The sequence below is a fragment of the Tupaia chinensis genome, unplaced genomic scaffold (genome assembly GCF_000334495.1).
Source record: "Tupaia chinensis unplaced genomic scaffold, TupChi_1.0 Scaffold000196_1, whole genome shotgun sequence".
Taxonomy (NCBI): domain Eukaryota; kingdom Metazoa; phylum Chordata; class Mammalia; order Scandentia; family Tupaiidae; genus Tupaia; species Tupaia belangeri.
This window is the reverse complement of record NW_006159671.1, coordinates 369,264-387,243: the sequence shown is the minus strand read 5'-3', so window position 1 is coordinate 387,243 and position 17,980 is coordinate 369,264. Positions and strand designations below refer to the sequence as shown.

Sequence of the window (17,980 nt, the reverse complement as noted above, 5' to 3'; positions counted from 1 at the left end):
TTCCTGCTTAGAACTCCCCCGCATCTATGCATCGCACGTGACAACGGGTGCAAATTCACTCTGACTTCAAAGCCTTGCATGTTCCCTGCCTCCCTCCGTGGCTTTCCTACACACTGAAGCCCTGATCTGTCCTGCAGAAGCCATGCTGGCCATCCCCTCTTCCCCAGACGAGAGACTATCAGTGTCTAGTGTCAAGCCAGTTTCCCCGCTGGGTCCCCGCGCTGTTTACTGCTCGGGTCGGAAGGCTGCCCTGCTCACTGTGAGGCTGGGGCGGCAGAGGCTGCTACCTACGTGTTCGCCAGAGCCCTCTTCTGTCTTCACGTCTTCCCCGGCAGGTGGCCTGGCCCGGAGGCCTGGTCAGCGGGCTGTGGGAAGTGGCAGTGTGCAGCCACCAGGTCTGGACCACGAAGCTTCCTGAGGGGCCTTCATGTCCTGCTCTCCCCTTTGCCCACTGGCCAGACACAGAGCAGTGGTCAGACTTGGCATCTTCACTGCTAGGACTACCTGCACCAGGTTTGGAGTGGGCCTGGAATACAAATCATGTAAAGCCCCCAAGCTTTGTGCAGAGTTGGTCCAGCAGTTAGTGTTACCGACCAGAACTAGCCCAGCGGGTCCTCCTGTCGTGGAGACCTCAGCTGGAATATCACCTCCTTGCGGGGCTTTCCCGAGCACCCCATCCAGAGCGGCTGCCACGGTGCTCCGCACTCCAGCGCTATTCGGCCTCACTGCGTTAACCCTTAGCACCCCCTGGTTTTCCACTTTCTGATTTGTATGAGCAGATAGTGCTTACGCTCACCGGGGAGAGACACAGAGAGGGAGAGAGCACCCCCCCATTGGGGTGTGATCATGCTGTAATCCCCTCTTCCATTTTCCAATCCTATTAGGATTTGGGACACACACATAAATGTGCCCAGCATGTTTTTGAAGTCACTGGGGCCAGGATTTGAACTACTCAGATGGATGTGTGGGATCCAGCTCCCTTCACCACTAAGCTATGGGGCCAGTCCAGCGTCACCTGTTTTTTTTTTTTTTTCCTTTAGGATTTGTTCGTCTAATGGCCTTCTCTCCCTTGGCATGCAGGGCCTGCCAGGGCAGGGGCCTTATCTGTCCTGTACACTGCTGTAATGGAGCCGATCATGGGGCCGCACAGAGGAGGCTCAGGGGCAGGAGGAACTGTGCAGGGTCGTGGTCACACTGGGGGTGGGGATCCCATTAGCACCCGAAACACTGCCCTGTCCACACGGGCTGCCACACGGAAGTTTGAATCCTCCTCAAAAAAGGAGGTGATGAGTCCTTTTCCTCTTGGTCAGCTAACAATGGGATCGGGGTGCTTTGGGTCAAAGCCACAGAGAGTCACAGATGACTTGTTCTCTCTCTACTCAGAACAGGACATGCGCCCTCGGTCACCGGCCCAGTCCTCCACTGGAACACACGGCACTGCTGGCCCCTGCACATGCATGGCAGCCCAGTGCACAGTGCTCCTCCCGCTTCCCCTGCTTAGGGTCGTGCCCTCATATGTGGCGGAAGCCCGTAGCCCTGTGGCCACCCTCTGATTGGGCTGTTCCCCAAGAGAAGAGGAGCTCATAGTTAATTAAGTGAAGCGGAGACCCTGACCACATTTCACCAACATGGGAAGTCACAGAATGACACTCCATTGTCCACATAGTTAGTGTGCTAGAAAGTTGGCCTCTCACTCTCTGTACCCATCTGTGGAGCCACCCACAGAGCCTGGCACACTGGTACAGGCTGCTGTCCCCGGCGGGCTGGCTGACTAAGTGGACTTGGGCAGCTTCACAGACCCACCCTCCCGAGGAAGGAGGAAGAAAGAGGCCCTTCACGTGTAGTCTCTTACTTGGCCCTTCCAGAAACCCAGTGACATAATTCATCTTGTTTTTAAAACTTCTTAATTTTTTTTTTTTTTGAGAGGTTTTTGCTATAGGGCGCGTGTGCTCGTCAGACAGACAAAGAGAGACAGAAAGCAAGAAATCACCCCCCCCCCGGGGGGGGGGTGGCCACGCCCGAACACGGATGGCCACGCCGCAATCCCTTCTCCTCTGTTCTCCTCTTGGGATCTTGGGCAGGCACGCACGCACGCCCGGCGTGAGTTTTAAGCCACTGGGTCCGGGATGGGAACCACGGTCCACTACGTGGGAGTCCAGCGACATAGCCATTACGCTAACTGCTGGTTCCAACTTTTTAATTTTTTTAAGAGAGATTTTTGCTGTAGAGTGAATGAGCTTACCGGAGAGACAGAAAATGAGAAATCACCCTTCAGGAGGGATGGTCATGCTGCAATCCCTTCTCCTCCGTTCTCCTCTTGGGATTTTGGACATGCACACACATGTGCCCAGCGTTAGTTTTTAAGCCACCAGGCCTGGGATTCAACCTGCAGTAGACCACATGGGAGTCCAGTGATGTAACCATTACGCAATCTGCTGGTCCCAATTCATCCCATCTTTACCAAAAAGGGACAAGAAGTTTACGCTGGGTGGTCAGAAGTCATAATGTGTTTTTCTATGCAAAGATGCATCATAACTTTTCCAATGACCCAATACAACCAAACGTCTCCTCTTTCTAAACCTCTCATGGCTGTTCTGACCTGGCCACAACTTCCTTCTCCCAGGCACTGTCTCATTTCACTGATTGCTTTCTTTCCAGAGTACTGATGGCCGAGGTCGTCTTTAATTCCAGGCCTGGCATACCATTGTCTCAAGTAGAATGTCCTCTCCTGGGCAGAGGTGGCCCTCTTCACTGCTGCAGGAGGGCGGCTCTGCTGTTCTCTCTGAGCAGGTGTCCAAGTTCCCACCCAGCGTCCCAAACCATTCTTGACCTGCTCTTGCCTCTGGAGTCTGGGCCTCGTGTTTCTACGCTAGGCATAGGACTGTCTCCCTGTGCCCGATGGAGGAGCCATCAGCGGGTGCTCAGTGGGAATCATGGGGGTCGGCTGTGCATGAGCTGAAGTTTCTCTTCTGTGTATCTAGTGGTCAAGGGAACAGCCCTGAAGCGAGCACTGAGTAGGCACTGCGGACTCGCTGCACCGAACCAGGGGTGCTCCTGCAGGGACCCGGCTACAACACGGAATTTACTGAATTTCCTAGTGGAGTCCACGAGCATGGGTTATTTTGAAACACCTGTAAGCACTCCTTTGGTAGAGATGTGTCACTGAATCTATTTCTTTTTAATTTTATTAATTATTTTCTTTGCTTTTTATTTTTGGGAGAGGTTTTTGCTATAGGGCGCATGCGCTCGCCAGACAGATAGAGAGAGACAGAGAGAAACAAGGAAAGAAATCACCCCCCAGGGGGGATGGCCACGCCGCAATCCCTTCTCCTCCATTCTCCTCTTGGGATCTTGGGCACACACACACACGCGCCCGGCGTGAGTTTAAGCTGCTGGGTCCAGGACGTGAACCGCAGTTGACTACATGGGAGTCCAGCGACATAGCCATTACACTAACTGCTAGTCCTTCTATTTCTTTTTTAAACTTCCCGTTTCTAAGTTCTGACCTCAGAGGAAGAGTCAACACCAACTTTTGACCAAAGAAGGAAAGTAAAATCTAATTCCTATCACCTAAATGAAGCGCAATCTTAGCAGCTATCATAATGTTATCTCCCTCTCACAGAGAAATGGTTTTAGCTTTTTTATATCCATTTATGCTACTCGATCTTTAGGGTAAGGTAAGTGGACAACCACCATATGCCTTTGACATATAAAGACAAGGAAACAGAGAGCTTAAGCAACTTGCTTGAGGACAGCCAGCTAATTACGGACACCAATACCACCACTATTAAAATCTACGTCTTCTTTTCCTTTCAACCTTCCTAGACCTAAAACACTGAAACGATAGTCACAGTCCTATTAGAGCCAAACAGAAAGGACCTCAGAACCAGATGGACCATAACTGGACACCCAGCTGCTCCTGTTTCGGAGGGCCCTGAGGGGACAAAGATGTGATCTGACCACGGTAACCCCAACAGACGGACTTACAGAGAGTTGGAGTGAGAATTCCTCAGCAACGGAGTTGAACCCGTGGACCCATTGTGTGGTAACTTTGGCGAGGAAGGCAAAGAAGAATCCGTCATCTCCTCAATGTCCGAATGAGAGGATGCTGACTTGGGAGACTTCTTCTTCCCAAAAGCTTGCTTGAAGGAGCTGCGTAACTAAACAGACAAGACTATCAGCCTTGCGGGAGCCAGGAGCGATGCTAAGGCGTTGGCAAAACAAAGACATGCACTCAAAAGAGCAATTAATCCTCCCACATTTTCCCCCACCAAAGGAAAAGGTTCCAACAGCTCTCTCGAATCAGTGCATAAGGAGAAGAGTTATCCGGTGCTGACAGCTCAAAGGACCGGACCTTGGGTGACATTCCATGCCTACTCTTGGCTCAAGGCTAGAGGCCAACAGCAAGACAGTGCCTGGCTCAGCAGGGGGTGTCGGGAAGATGAGGTAACACAGCAACAAAGCGGGGTGCTCAGACAAGGTGACGGATGCGGATGAGGTTAGTCAGATCCATGGATGGGTTAGCTTGGTATCTCATATTCAAGTTGGTCTTGCTTACCTCATTGACCTGCCAGAGAAAATGCAAGCAAAAACAGGGAGGGGGAAGGAAAAGAGACAATTTTTAACAGAGAAAGCCAGTGACAGAGAAAGTTCTGGACTTTTCAGACACAACATGGCTCATCATAAACACCACAAACAGAGGAGGTTTCCAGTGGGAACGTGAATCTTTAAAAGCATTCTGGGCACCTTCCTCTGCTATGAAAAGAAGGGAACAGCAGATCAGGAAGTCTTCGTGACCCGAGTTCTTCCAGCTTCTCTCTGTCTAACTGAATTGACTGCCGCCCATTTTCTGGTGCCTCTGGCCCTTTTTTTTGCCCGTGATCGATCAACTCTCTATGGCTCTATGGAGGTGAGGAGGAGGGAGTCTCCTATTCTGAGCAACACCAGACCTACCACTGCCCTGGCCCACATGACTGTGTAACTCTTCGGCTCTTCTCCTTAGCAGTTCTTGTACAGAAGACGACAATCAAACAAGCAGGGCATTAACCATTCCACTTGTTACTCAAAAACTGAATGGCCTTAAGAAACTTATTAACCACACTGGGAAAAGGAACTGGTGCATAAAATTTTCTCAAACTACAGGACAGACCTGGAAACTCTAATGAGAACATAAAGAATTCAAGTGTCATATCTTCTTTGAAAGCCATGATCAGCACTGATTTTCCTAGCATTTATTTTCCTAAAATAAATTAATGTTTTGTCTCAAAAAAGATCTTCTGAAAAGTAATTTCCTTCTTTGAAAGTCCCTTTTCCTTCTGAGAACATACACTGGGAGTTTGCTTAGCCATTGAGAAAGTCCAAAATGGGCCATTCTGAGAACGGATGAGCTTTTCCTCCCATCAATGTGGTTTACTCAGAACTAACTTTCATGTCCAGCTCATGGGCAAACTGGGATTCCATCTCTCTCCCATTTCCTCCTTCTGATCGTATTTCCAGAGAGTGGTCGGAGAAGCAGGAGGATGTAATACACCATCCATCAACCAAAACCCTTGCCTCCACCTTTGACAGTGTCGTGTGCAAGAAGGGGTTACAAAGATTAGGTAGAACTAAGCTTCGGGACTAGCTGAGGATGTCAAAGATCCAACCTCCCTGATGTCACTGAGAGTCAAGCGCTGTCCTAAAAAAACGACATAAACCAGTTCTATTTCTTGAAGGAAATGGATAATTACTATTTTTCACAGCAAATATTCGTTACTGCAATAATCCAATCAGACCATATTTATTGACTGTGTAGTAGAGACAGCATGAGCTAATCCTTTCTGTGTAGTCAGAGCAAATGAGTTGACCAAAAGCCATTAGTATAATTTAAAGAAAGAAAGAAAGAAAGAAAGAAAGAAAGAAAGAAAGAGAGAAGGAGAGAGAGAAGGAGAGAGAGAAAGAGAGAAAGAGAGAAAGAAAGAAAGAAGCCTTAGTCATATTGATGACAGGATCACACCGAGCTGGATTGCAGCTTGCCTCTAATATGAGTCACCAATAGCCAACAGTACTAAGTCCCTGGCTCCTCCAACACTGGACCTCGCCACCCATCCAAGATAACACGAAATGAGTGAGAGATGTACGGGATGGATGAGGACGTGAAGCCACTTGGAGAGCGGATGGCAACAGCATTGACAAACTGGGATCTTGGGCCACCGGCCAACTTCTCATCAACTCGGGATATTCCTACCCTGGATCCAAGGAGCATCGAGAGTTATTCGCAGCTCCACGGCCTTGAGTGAACTAACGCCCGGGTGGGGACAGGGAAGTGGATTTGCCCAGAGGAGCAGGAAGCCCTGTTCGAGGCACTGCACAGGTGTCCAGGGTGCTTGCTGGGACTATGGACCAGGGAGAAGCGCTGCAGCGGAGGCTGGTCTGTTAGGCCTACCACTGCGAGGCACAGCCCCTAGCTCAGGACCGCGCACTGACTTCGGACATTGATAATCATCCTTCTTTTGCTGTTTGATTTTGCCAGAGGGTGTCAGCTCACCAGAATGAGGCAGAGAGAGAAAAGGCACATCCCAATGAAGAGTGGCCATGTTGTAATCCCTTCTCCTCCATCTTTTCATTCTGTCATGATTTGGGACATGCATGCATGCACTTGGCATGTTTTTCAAGCTGCCAGAACCATAGTGGGTCATGTGGGATGTGATTCCCTTCACCACGATGTCATGGGACTAGTTTGAAACGATGAAACTTTTTTTTTAAGACAGATTTTTGCTATAGGGTGCGTGTACTCACTGGAGAGACCGAGAAAGATAAAGAGACAGAAAGCGAGAAATCACCCTCCAGGGGGGATGGCCACACCACAATCCCTTCTCCTCCAGTCTCAATATCTTGGGCACGCACACACAGGTGCCCAGTGTGAGCTTTAAACTGTTGGGTCCGGGACTCGAACAGCAGTGAACTATGTGGGAGTCCAGCGACATAACCATTATGCCATCTACTGGTCCCATGAAACTTTTATTTACAGGGCATGGCTAAAAGATTTGCAAACAGAAGGTTGATTTGATGGTATGCTAGATAATTCTATAAATAAAGATTGTAATTAACGGTGGGGGTAACTAGAGATAGATGTTAAAAAAAAGATACTTTGGAGGAAGAAGCCACTTAATAACTTTGCTCTAGCACTGAAACTTTGTGGCCCACATATAATGAAGAAATGATACACTGATGAAATGAAGGATGCACACAAAGTCTCATGAGAGAGAAAGTCTCACGAGAGAGAAAATCCACGAGACGGTGGTTACTTTGTAAATCCTGCTGTCTTGTTGAGCACCCTGATGTTAGTGAAAACCTAGCCACAAGTTGTTTCCTTACATCTGCTCCCGAAGCTCTGAAGTTAGGGGCTAGCCTGGGCTCTGTCTGGGGGCTGGGGCCCTGAGGCTGGCTGCTTGCCAGTCCCCAGGTGAAGTTTCCGATGCACACTCACCCAGTTCTTCCTCTTCTTTTTCTTGGAGTCGCTCTCGATGTTGCTGCCCACGCTGGAGTGGCTGGTGGCGCTGTTGATGCTGGACACGCTGTCGGAGGAGTGCTGTCTGCGGATGCGGAGGTCTGCCGACTGGGTGGGGCCGTTCCCTGGAGACAAGGCAGTTCCCGGAAAAGGCACATCCCAATGAAGAGTGGCCATGTTGTAATCCCTTCTCCTCCATCTTTTCATTCTGTCATGATTTGGGACATGCATGCATGCACTTGGCATGTTTTTCAAGCTGCCAGAACCATAGTGGGTCATGTGGGATGTGATTCCCTTCACCACGATGTCATGGGACTAGTTTGAAACGATGAAACTTTTTTTTTAAGACAGATTTTTGCTATAGGGTGCGTGTACTCACTGGAGAGACCGAGAAAGATAAAGAGACAGAAAGCGAGAAATCACCCTCCAGGGGGGATGGCCACACCACAATCCCTTCTCCTCCAGTCTCAATATCTTGGGCACGCACACACAGGTGCCCAGTGTGAGCTTTAAACTGTTGGGTCCGGGACTCGAACAGCAGTGAACTATGTGGGAGTCCAGCGACATAACCATTATGCCATCTACTGGTCCCATGAAACTTTTATTTACAGGGCATGGCTAAAAGATTTGCAAACAGAAGGTTGATTTGATGGTATGCTAGATAATTCTATAAATAAAGATTGTAATTAACGGTGGGGGTAACTAGAGATAGATGTTAAAAAAAAGATACTTTGGAGGAAGAAGCCACTTAATAACTTTGCTCTAGCACTGAAACTTTGTGGCCCACATATAATGAAGAAATGATACACTGATGAAATGAAGGATGCACACAAAGTCTCATGAGAGAGAAAGTCTCACGAGAGAGAAAATCCACGAGACGGTGGTTACTTTGTAAATCCTGCTGTCTTGTTGAGCACCCTGATGTTAGTGAAAACCTAGCCACAAGTTGTTTCCTTACATCTGCTCCCGAAGCTCTGAAGTTAGGGGCTAGCCTGGGCTCTGTCTGGGGGCTGGGGCCCTGAGGCTGGCTGCTTGCCAGTCCCCAGGTGAAGTTTCCGATGCACACTCACCCAGTTCTTCCTCTTCTTTTTCTTGGAGTCGCTCTCGATGTTGCTGCCCACGCTGGAGTGGCTGGTGGCGCTGTTGATGCTGGACACGCTGTCGGAGGAGTGCTGTCTGCGGATGCGGAGGTCTGCCGACTGGGTGGGGCCGTTCCCTGGAGACAAGGCAGTTCCCGACGTATCAGCACTGTACCGCCAACGCGGACCCAGCGCCCTGGCCCAGGGCACGGCTGAAATCCACATTCCTGAGGACTACTCACTCAGCCTATCCCACTCAGACATGACCTCTGCTCTCCAATGTTGGTTTTAGGGTCCTCGAGTAGGTGGATGCTATACCCTCCTTGGTCAATGAAATGAGGTCTCTATCTCTCTTTGTCTCTCTCCACTTTACAAAATGATGTAAAGGGAGGCTTACGGGAACTCCCCAACACCAGCTCTCTTAATGGTTTTTCTTTTTCTTTGTCTTAAGGTATTTTTGCCATAGGAAGTGTGAGCTTGACAGAGAGAGACAGAGAGACAGTGAGAGGGAAAGTAAGTAATCACCCCCCAGAGGGGATAGCTATACCATAATCCCTTCCCCTTCATTTTCCTCTTGGGATTTGGGGCATGCATGCACACATATCCAGTGTGATTTTCAAGCTGCCAGGTCTGGGACTTGAACTGCAATTGGCCATGTGGGGGTCCAGCACCTTAACCACTATGCCACTAGTTGGTCCCTCTTAATGTTTAAGGAGGCACAGAAATGCACCTCTGAGCTGTGGCAACAGCTACCTTCTCTGGTAGCTTCCTCTCTCCTCTGCTCTCTAGGTTCCTACTGTTCCAGCCTTCTCTCAGCCCCACAGTGCCAAAGCTATCTGGCCTCAGGGCCTTTGCATGTGCTGTTCCTTCTGCCTGAAATGCCCTTTTCATTCCACGCTGGCCAGCTCTTGCTTATCCTGCCCCTTTCAACTCTATCATCACTTTTTCAGGAGGCCAGATATCCGAAAGAACAGTGATACTGAAAATAGAGTTAGCTGATGGTTTTTCTGATGGAGACAAGAACTAAACGTACAGACTAGTCTGTAAGATCAGTTTCAGAGTCGGACAGCCTTGGTTCTAGTCCCACTTCTGTTTTTCCCACTTGCTGACGTTAGGAAGTGGGCCTTGGGTCTGAACCTCAGGGCCCTTATCAGTAGGAGCGAGAACAGATATCACACCCGTAATATTGCTACAGCAGGAAAATGAGATTGCAGTTAACACCCCGAGCCTGGTATTCGAATCACAGCAAGTGCTCCGTACAGGTGATCGCCGACTTCCATCATTACTGTTAATATGAGGGGTCTTTGGGGCTGGCAGATGGTGTGACGGTTGAGGGGACTGGACTCCCACATGGCCGACCATGGTTCAAGTCCTGCATCTGGCGGCTTGCTTTCTCACTGCCCCCCACCTCTTCACGCTGTCCCTCTCTGGTCAAATTAAAATAAATAAATAAAGTTAAATAAAATAATTCTTTTTTGGGGGGAGAGATGTTTTTGCTATAGGGGCGTGCACTCGCCAGAAAGACAGAGAGAGACAGAGAGACAGAAAATGAGAAATCACCCCCCGGCAGGGATTGCCAAACCTCAATCCCTTCTCCTCCATTCTTCTGTCAGGATCTTGGGCATGCATGCACACGTGCCTGGCGTGAGTTTAAGCCATTGGGTCCAGGACTCAAACCATAGTCTACTACATGGGAGTCCAGTGACGTAGCCATTATGCCATCTGCTGGTCCCATAAATAAAATAATTCTTAAAAAAAATTTAATTCTTTAAAACTCTTTTTTAAAAAATGAGGGATTTCCAAAGGTTTATGAAAAATGTACATTATGAAAAACTTCATGTGGATTTTAATTTTTTTGGCACCAAAATAAACTTGTACTTTAATTCAGTTTGCCCACACACTTTTTAATGTCTCTTTGTATTGTTACTGCAGGAGAAAACCCACTTGATTTTCTTTTTCTTATTTTTTTAGTTTGCTCTAGGGCATGAGCACTCTGTGGACTGGGGAGAGACAGTGAGGGAGAGAAAGTGAGAATCACCCCTTAAGATTTTGGGCATGCACACACACATGCCTGGTGTGTTTTTTAACCCACCAGAGGTCCAGAGTTTGAAACACACAGTCCACCCTATGGGACCCGCTGCCATAACCACCATGCCACTGGATGTCCTTACTTTTTAAACTCCAGTTAAGATAGACAAGGACAAAACAATTCACTCAGAAATGTCTTCCTGGACGAATAGGAGATGAACCCCATTTCAGCTGGTCCCACAGCAGCATGTACACAGCGAAGCGTTAGTGAAGTTAAAGGCTGTAAAACATGCTGGCACTCTGCTAATAGAAATATACTTCCTATGGGGCTGGCAAGTGGCTTGGTGGTTAAGGGTGCTGAACTCCCATATGGCCGACCGCAGTTCGAGTCCTGGACCTGGTGACTTGCTTTCTCTCTTTCTCCCCCCTCCCCCCCGTCCCGGTCCCTCTCTGGTCAAATTAAAATAAATAAATAAGTAAAATTAAATAATTATTTAAAAAACAAAGAAATATATTTCCTTCCATTTATGAGCTACAATAGCTGTCTTTCACAGAGGCCAGAAGCAGCAAGATGAAAAGCCTTGGCCGCCCAGAACCTAGATCACACGGCCACCCACCCACCCCCCAGCAGGGCGGTGGCGTCACGTGTTGTCAGGGCATGCGGGTCGCTGTCTGGGTCTCTTTACCTTTGCAGTTAAGCTCTGGTGTGTTAATTACTCCGTTAATGGCAGCCTGAGCAGCTGCATTCTGCTTCTTCAGCAGCTCAATAGTTTTTCTTAACTCATTCAGCTCTGAATCCTGAGGAGCAGAAAGGAACATCAGTCGTTGTGAGATCATCCTGAGCAGGCAGCAGCTGAGGTACGGCTTCGCTTCAACAGAGAGGGGAGGGGACAACGGAGCTCGAGAAAACCTGACTCATTCGGGAATTGGGACCAATCTTCGACAGGTGTAAACGGACCCATAAATGTAGGAACGTGACCACGAGTTTCATCAGAGGCTGCTATCATCACTCAGCCACAGTCCTGTTTCCATCCAACAGGTCTGCTCTCTACAGTTCAATTCCTGTAGTTCAAGTGCATAAATCTATACCCCCAAAAACTAGAATAAATACCGAAGGTGCACAATACGATGTAATGTTCTTCTCGATGATGAATTTTAAAATAATTAATTAAATCAATTTGTTATTATTATTATTATTATTATTTAATTCACCAGAGAGAGAGAGGGGAGGGGAGGGGAGTGAGAAAGCAAGCAGCCAGGTCTGGGACTTGAACTGCAGTCGACCATGTGGGAGTCTAGCACCTTAACTGCCATGCCATCTACTGGCCCCTGGAGAATATTGTTTTTAGGTTTGTTGTTCACTCTTCTGCCTTACCTTCTGCTCAGCCGTCATGGTCAGACTCTGGAGCCTGATTGTCATGTTCCCGAGACTCTGTTCAAAGGCAGCCACGAGGTGAGCCTGGGGGGTAGAGACACAGCTTTGGTTTACTACCGGCGAGGCAAGGATGCCTACAAGGCGCTGAGTCTTCAGTCCTTCCTGGGGCCTCCTGATCTAGCCCCTGCCACTTCGCAGTCTCCCTTCGAACCCCACTCCTCACCCTCTTTGGAATCCAGCTATTCCGGCCTTTCACTGGATCAAACGGCTGGTTCCGCTGCCCACCTCGGGCCATTAGACGCTTTCCCTCGCCTAGAACTCCCTCCCCTAAAGCCTCCTCCTTGCCAAACTAATTTTGACACAACTGTCTCAAGACCTCTCAGCTCCTTCCTCCCTGTCATCTCAGACTGGGTGGGTTTCCTCGGACTCACTCTCACAAGCACACTGACTTCTGACACACGCTTTGTGATAACCTAGTTCAAAGCCCGTGTGGCCTCGTGGCTGCCAACTTCTGTCCCCTTCTCTTCTACTCAGCAGGGCGAGTTCTTTGTGCACTAAGCACTAAGCTCAGAGCAGAGGCTCACGTTAAGCATGTCTGTAGAATGAACAAACAAAGTGGCTGGCATATTTTGCTTGTTATAGTCCCAGTTAATAAAAAGCCACTGAGAGACCCATCTGCTACCTCCTTAGAGAAACCTTCCCCAGGGCCCCAGGGAGTTCTGCCTTTCCACAGGCTCCCATTTTTATGTGCTTCTGTTCAAATTCGTCAGATGTCCCATTATGTTAGATATCACTCATTTTTAATATCATCAATTATCATTCAAATATACATCCAACTTTCATAGATGTTAAAACTGAATCTTAAAATTGAGAAATGTGGTGTTTTCCTGCTTAACCCCTTCTCTGCACCTCTCCTCAAGGACCAGAGGCAACTTTCTGCCCCAGCACAAAGCCTTCTGCCTGGGACAGAGTAGGAGATAAAATAAAATGTTGGTTCTTTGGGGTTTGGTTTTTGGCCATAGGGTACGTGCGCACACTGAAGAGAGAGACAGAGAGGGGGAAGGTGAAAACTCATGCCTCCCTTGGGAGATGGCAATGCAGTCTCTTCTCTTTTCTCCTCCTGGGATTTTGGGTACACACGCACATGTCCAGAGTGATTTTCAAGCCACCAGGTCCGGGGACTTGAACTGCGGTCGGCTCTATGGGAGTCCAGTGCATTGACCACCATGCCACCTGCTGGTTCCCAAATGTTGGTTCTTGAATGGGGATTCTTGGCAGCATCATTAAAACTAAGAGAACGAATGAACGCACTCTCAAACTGTCATCCACAGGCATGTCCAGCGATCGAATGAAGGCTCCATTCACCAGCCAGCACTTCCGGCTCCTCCTAGCATTGTCCTTGTGTAAACGGAAGAGTGGCATGTCCTCCTTCGGGGGCATGTGGCAAGACAGGGTGGACCACTAGACTGTGCCCTTGAGGAGGGTGACCCCATGGCTACCTTGTCACCCCTGTAGCCAGTGCTAGTACAAAGTGGCCACTTGATAACTGTGCGATAGATGGCAACCAATGACTGAAAAGAGAAGCACTTGGATGGAGGAGGCAGCACGGCACGAGGAACAAGAACCCTCACGCACGTGCCGGCGACCTCCTACCGGCCTCCTACCGGCCTCCGCTGCTTCATCTGTGAAGGGGAACACTCTCACTCCTCCCAGGGTTATTCTGAGCATTAATGAAGCAGCATGGTTGAAAACGGCCTGTAAATGTTGAGGCATTGCAGAACATGGGAATGAGTGGACAACGTGGGGAATAGAAGAGGTCTGGGAACGAGAAAGTGACAAAGAAACTATGAGGACACAGCAATAGAAGAATAAGAAAGGTTTAGGGGGAGGCGAGGGAGGAGACACCTTCCAGAGAGCTCCAGGATGGATGAGAAGATGAGACCAGCAGAGAACACTTGGGAAAGTCTCAGAAGAAGTGAGCGGTGATAGAACATTCTAGAGGAAGAAATGACTGACGTCTCCAGTGAATACAGTGGAACAGGGGCTTGCAGGCGGGGTGATGGGAGGCCTTTTGCCCTGGGTGAGAAGGATCTGAGGCACCTCAATCTAAGGACAGATCTGAGGAGTAAAGCACAGGCCTCTGTCACTCGACTTCATCTAACACGGGTGGTTACGGCTAAGACTTTCTAGAATCGACTGTCGGCAGCGGGTAGGACCACCTGAAACAGAAACGTTAAGTGGAATTGCTGGTTTCCGTCTGTCTGCACTCCCTCTCTCCATCAAACATCGAAAAAAATGCTTCTGCGTTTTAACATAAAGAAATACACACTAGTTTCTGGAGGTCATGACAACACCAGAGGAAATCAGTTCAAGACGATCTCACAGCGGACCAAGGAAACAGGTCCCGAGCGTCTACAGAATGGCAGCTCTCTCTGCATACAAAGGAGTGGCAAAGTTAAACTGTGATCGTGGACCTTCCGTTTATTTCAGTGCCGCATTTGATTACCACCTCAATTGCAGCTATAGGCATCCCCATTTTCTATTCAATTAAACACAAAAAACAGGGGCCAGCCAGGCAGCATGGTGGTTAAGGCGGCTGGAGCCCACATAGCTGACCATGAGGTTTGAGCCCCAGGCCCAGTGGCTTGAGAAACACACTGGCACATGTGTGTGCATGCGTGCACACGTGCATGTGTGTGCCTAAAACCTGAGAGGACCATGGAGGAAAAAGGAATATGGCTTGGCCATCCTCCCTGAAGGTGATTTTTCTCTCTTTTTCTCTCTGTCTCTCTCTGGTGAGTGCACATATCCTACAGCAAATTTAAAAAGAAATATAAAACCTGACCGTGTGAAGACTGCTAGTGAGAAAGTGTTTTTGCAAGCTTAGAAAGAAGCCACGTTTGTTCTGAAGACCCAGTGTGTCTCCTTCTGCCAGCAAGCCAAAGGGCTGCCTTTGTGTCATGGACATGACCGTGGAGCGGCCGCCCGAGCCTGGCTGAGAACTGCAGGAGCCCACTCGCCAAGCGCCATTCTCGCACTCCCAGGAAAACAAACACAAGCGGAATAAAAACACCCGGAGAACGTCCTTAGGGTAGTTTGTCCTAGAAAAACAAACACAGCTTGGTCTGTGAGAAAGATGGCAGACAATGAAACACGTTAGCACTGCCGATGGTGTGAGGTAAGACTAAATATTTACTTTAAAACAATGCTGGATTCAATGGCGTTTACGAGGGGCAAAACCCGCTTTTGGGATCTCACTCTGGCTCTTTTGGGGAACAGGACGCAGAGTTCCAACCGGGCTAATTGTAGGTGCAGGAGGTCACCGGAGGATTTAATCCAAGCGCACTAAGTAAGTTAATCACTGTTTGTTGATTAGTCAAGGGTAGCAACTGATGGCTGTGTTTTTCAGCCAGAAGAGCTCAGAATTACTTTCTGAAAGATATGCAGGAGATCTTGCCTCAGTAGGTCTAGAGATAGTTCTGGATTCAAATGCACACATCTGCTTATCCAGATAAAGCATCTACCCACAGAACACCTCTGCTGCTTTTTTTGTTTTGTTTTGTTTTGTTTTCCAGTAGGATCTAAACCTCAGTATTCATTTCTCACATCAATTTCCAGGGTTCCTTTAGTTGCATTATGTATTGTACAAGAAGTAAAGAAAATAGGGGCCAGCAGGTGGGGTGGTGGTTAAGTGGGCTGGACTCCCACATGGCTGACAGTGGTTCGAGTCCTGGACCTGGAGGCTTGCTTTCTCATTTCCCCAACCCCTCCCTCACTCTGTCCCTCTCTGGTCAAACATAAATAAATAAACAAACAAACAAATAAATAAAGTAATTCTTAAAAAAAAAAAAGAAGTAAAGAAAATAAATGAAGAATGACCAAACACACACTGCCCTAGCATGTCAGCATTTTGAAACGCTATCAGAGATTTCCAGAAATGTAGGAGGACTTAGGAGGCTAAATGGTAATATTTTTCTCTCTTTTTCTCTCTGTCTCTCTCTGGTGAGTGCACATATCCTACAGCAAATTTAAAAAGAAATATAAAACCTGACCGTGTGAAGACTGCTAGTGAGAAAGTGTTTTTGCAAGCTTAGAAAGAAGCCACGTTTGTTCTGAAGACCCAGTGTGTCTCCTTCTGCCAGCAAGCCAAAGGGCTGCCTTTGTGTCATGGACATGACCGTGGAGCGGCCGCCCGAGCCTGGCTGAGAACTGCAGGAGCCCACTCGCCAAGCGCCATTCTCGCACTCCCAGGAAAACAAACACAAGCGGAATAAAAACACCCGGAGAACGTCCTTAGGGTAGTTTGTCCTAGAAAAACAAACACAGCTTGGTCTGTGAGAAAGATGGCAGACAATGAAACACGTTAGCACTGCCGATGGTGTGAGGTAAGACTAAATATTTACTTTAAAACAATGCTGGATTCAATGGCGTTTACGAGGGGCAAAACCCGCTTTTGGGATCTCACTCTGGCTCTTTTGGGGAACAGGACGCAGAGTTCCAACCGGGCTAATTGTAGGTGCAGGAGGTCACCGGAGGATTTAATCCAAGCGCACTAAGTAAGTTAATCACTGTTTGTTGATTAGTCAAGGGTAGCAACTGATGGCTGTGTTTTTCAGCCAGAAGAGCTCAGAATTACTTTCTGAAAGATATGCAGGAGATCTTGCCTCAGTAGGTCTAGAGATAGTTCTGGATTCAAATGCACACATCTGCTTATCCAGATAAAGCATCTACCCACAGAACACCTCTGCTGCTTTTTTTGTTTTGTTTTGTTTTGTTTTCCAGTAGGATCTAAACCTCAGTATTCATTTCTCACATCAATTTCCAGGGTTCCTTTAGTTGCATTATGTATTGTACAAGAAGTAAAGAAAATAGGGGCCAGCAGGTGGGGTGGTGGTTAAGTGGGCTGGACTCCCACATGGCTGACAGTGGTTCGAGTCCTGGACCTGGAGGCTTGCTTTCTCATTTCCCCAACCCCTCCCTCACTCTGTCCCTCTCTGGTCAAACATAAATAAATAAACAAACAAACAAATAAATAAAGTAATTCTTAAAAAAAAAAAAGAAGTAAAGAAAATAAATGAAGAATGACCAAACACACACTGCCCTAGCATGTCAGCATTTTGAAACGCTATCAGAGATTTCCAGAAATGTAGGAGGACTTAGGAGGCTAAATGGTAATGAAGGCAGCTTGTAACTGAGGTCATGCAATGGGCTAGGTACTTCACGTCCAGGCTTTAAAGAGAAATGGTTTCCTTGAGCAGACGCAGGCTCAAACAGAGAATTCCCAGGGCAAAAAACTCCAGGTAAATGATTAGTTCGGAGCCCGGACTCAGTGTCCCGGTCAAAGGAAGACAAGCTTTGAAGTGGCTTTCCATTTTAATAGCACACGGTGGGGTCACGGTGGGGTCATGCAGGTCGCTTTCTCACAGGCTTGAGAACATTCCTCTGTGGTCTCAGCTGGGCTAGGCGATCCTGGGCAGGAAGCCTCACTTCCAGAGGCATCGTGGCACCTTCCAATAAATCTGGCTGTCTTCTGAGCGTTAGCCCTCACGGGGTCACAGCTCCTGGAAGGACTGGGCTGATGTGGCAGGACACGCCTGCCTCTACTCAGCTCCTCCAACCCGAGCTCCTCGCCGCAGACGGGAAGCTCTCTGAAGAGCAAGCCAGACAAGCGCACTGCGGGCTAAGGCTCAAACAGGGCGCGGCTGATGCGGCAGGAGGCCCAGACTCAGAAACTAACAGCCAGATGTTCTGCTCTCTGAGCCTGGCCTCTCCCCACATTTAGGTCAGAGACTAATTATACCAAGCTACGCAGCTATCCAAAGATCTTTCACCTTGCTGTTCTCCCCATGTATCCTCCCCTGCACAGCATTCATCAGATGTCACCTCTTCCAGGAAGTCCTCCCTGACCTCCCTCTCACTGCCCCTGACCAAGACTGAGTTAGGTACTCCTGTATAGTCTCATAACCTCCTCCCTTTATCCCTACCATAACCATGTTTATACTAGAGCAA

General features: G+C 48.4%; 1 protein-coding gene across 1 annotated transcript in view; it reads right to left on the bottom strand.

The window, feature by feature from the left end:
* Positions 1-17,980, bottom strand: part of NAV2 (neuron navigator 2) — a 295,960-nt gene that overhangs the window by 33,993 nt on the left and 243,987 nt on the right. Inside the window, exons 21-24 of the mRNA XM_006146897.3 lie at positions 11,972-12,055; positions 11,283-11,394; positions 8,560-8,705; positions 3,988-4,160 (exon numbers count right to left, since the gene is read on the bottom strand). Of these exons, the coding sequence (XP_006146959.1) occupies positions 3,988-4,160; positions 8,560-8,705; positions 11,283-11,394; positions 11,972-12,055 (515 nt within the window). The remainder of the gene's footprint in view (positions 1-3,987; positions 4,161-8,559; positions 8,706-11,282; positions 11,395-11,971; positions 12,056-17,980) is intronic.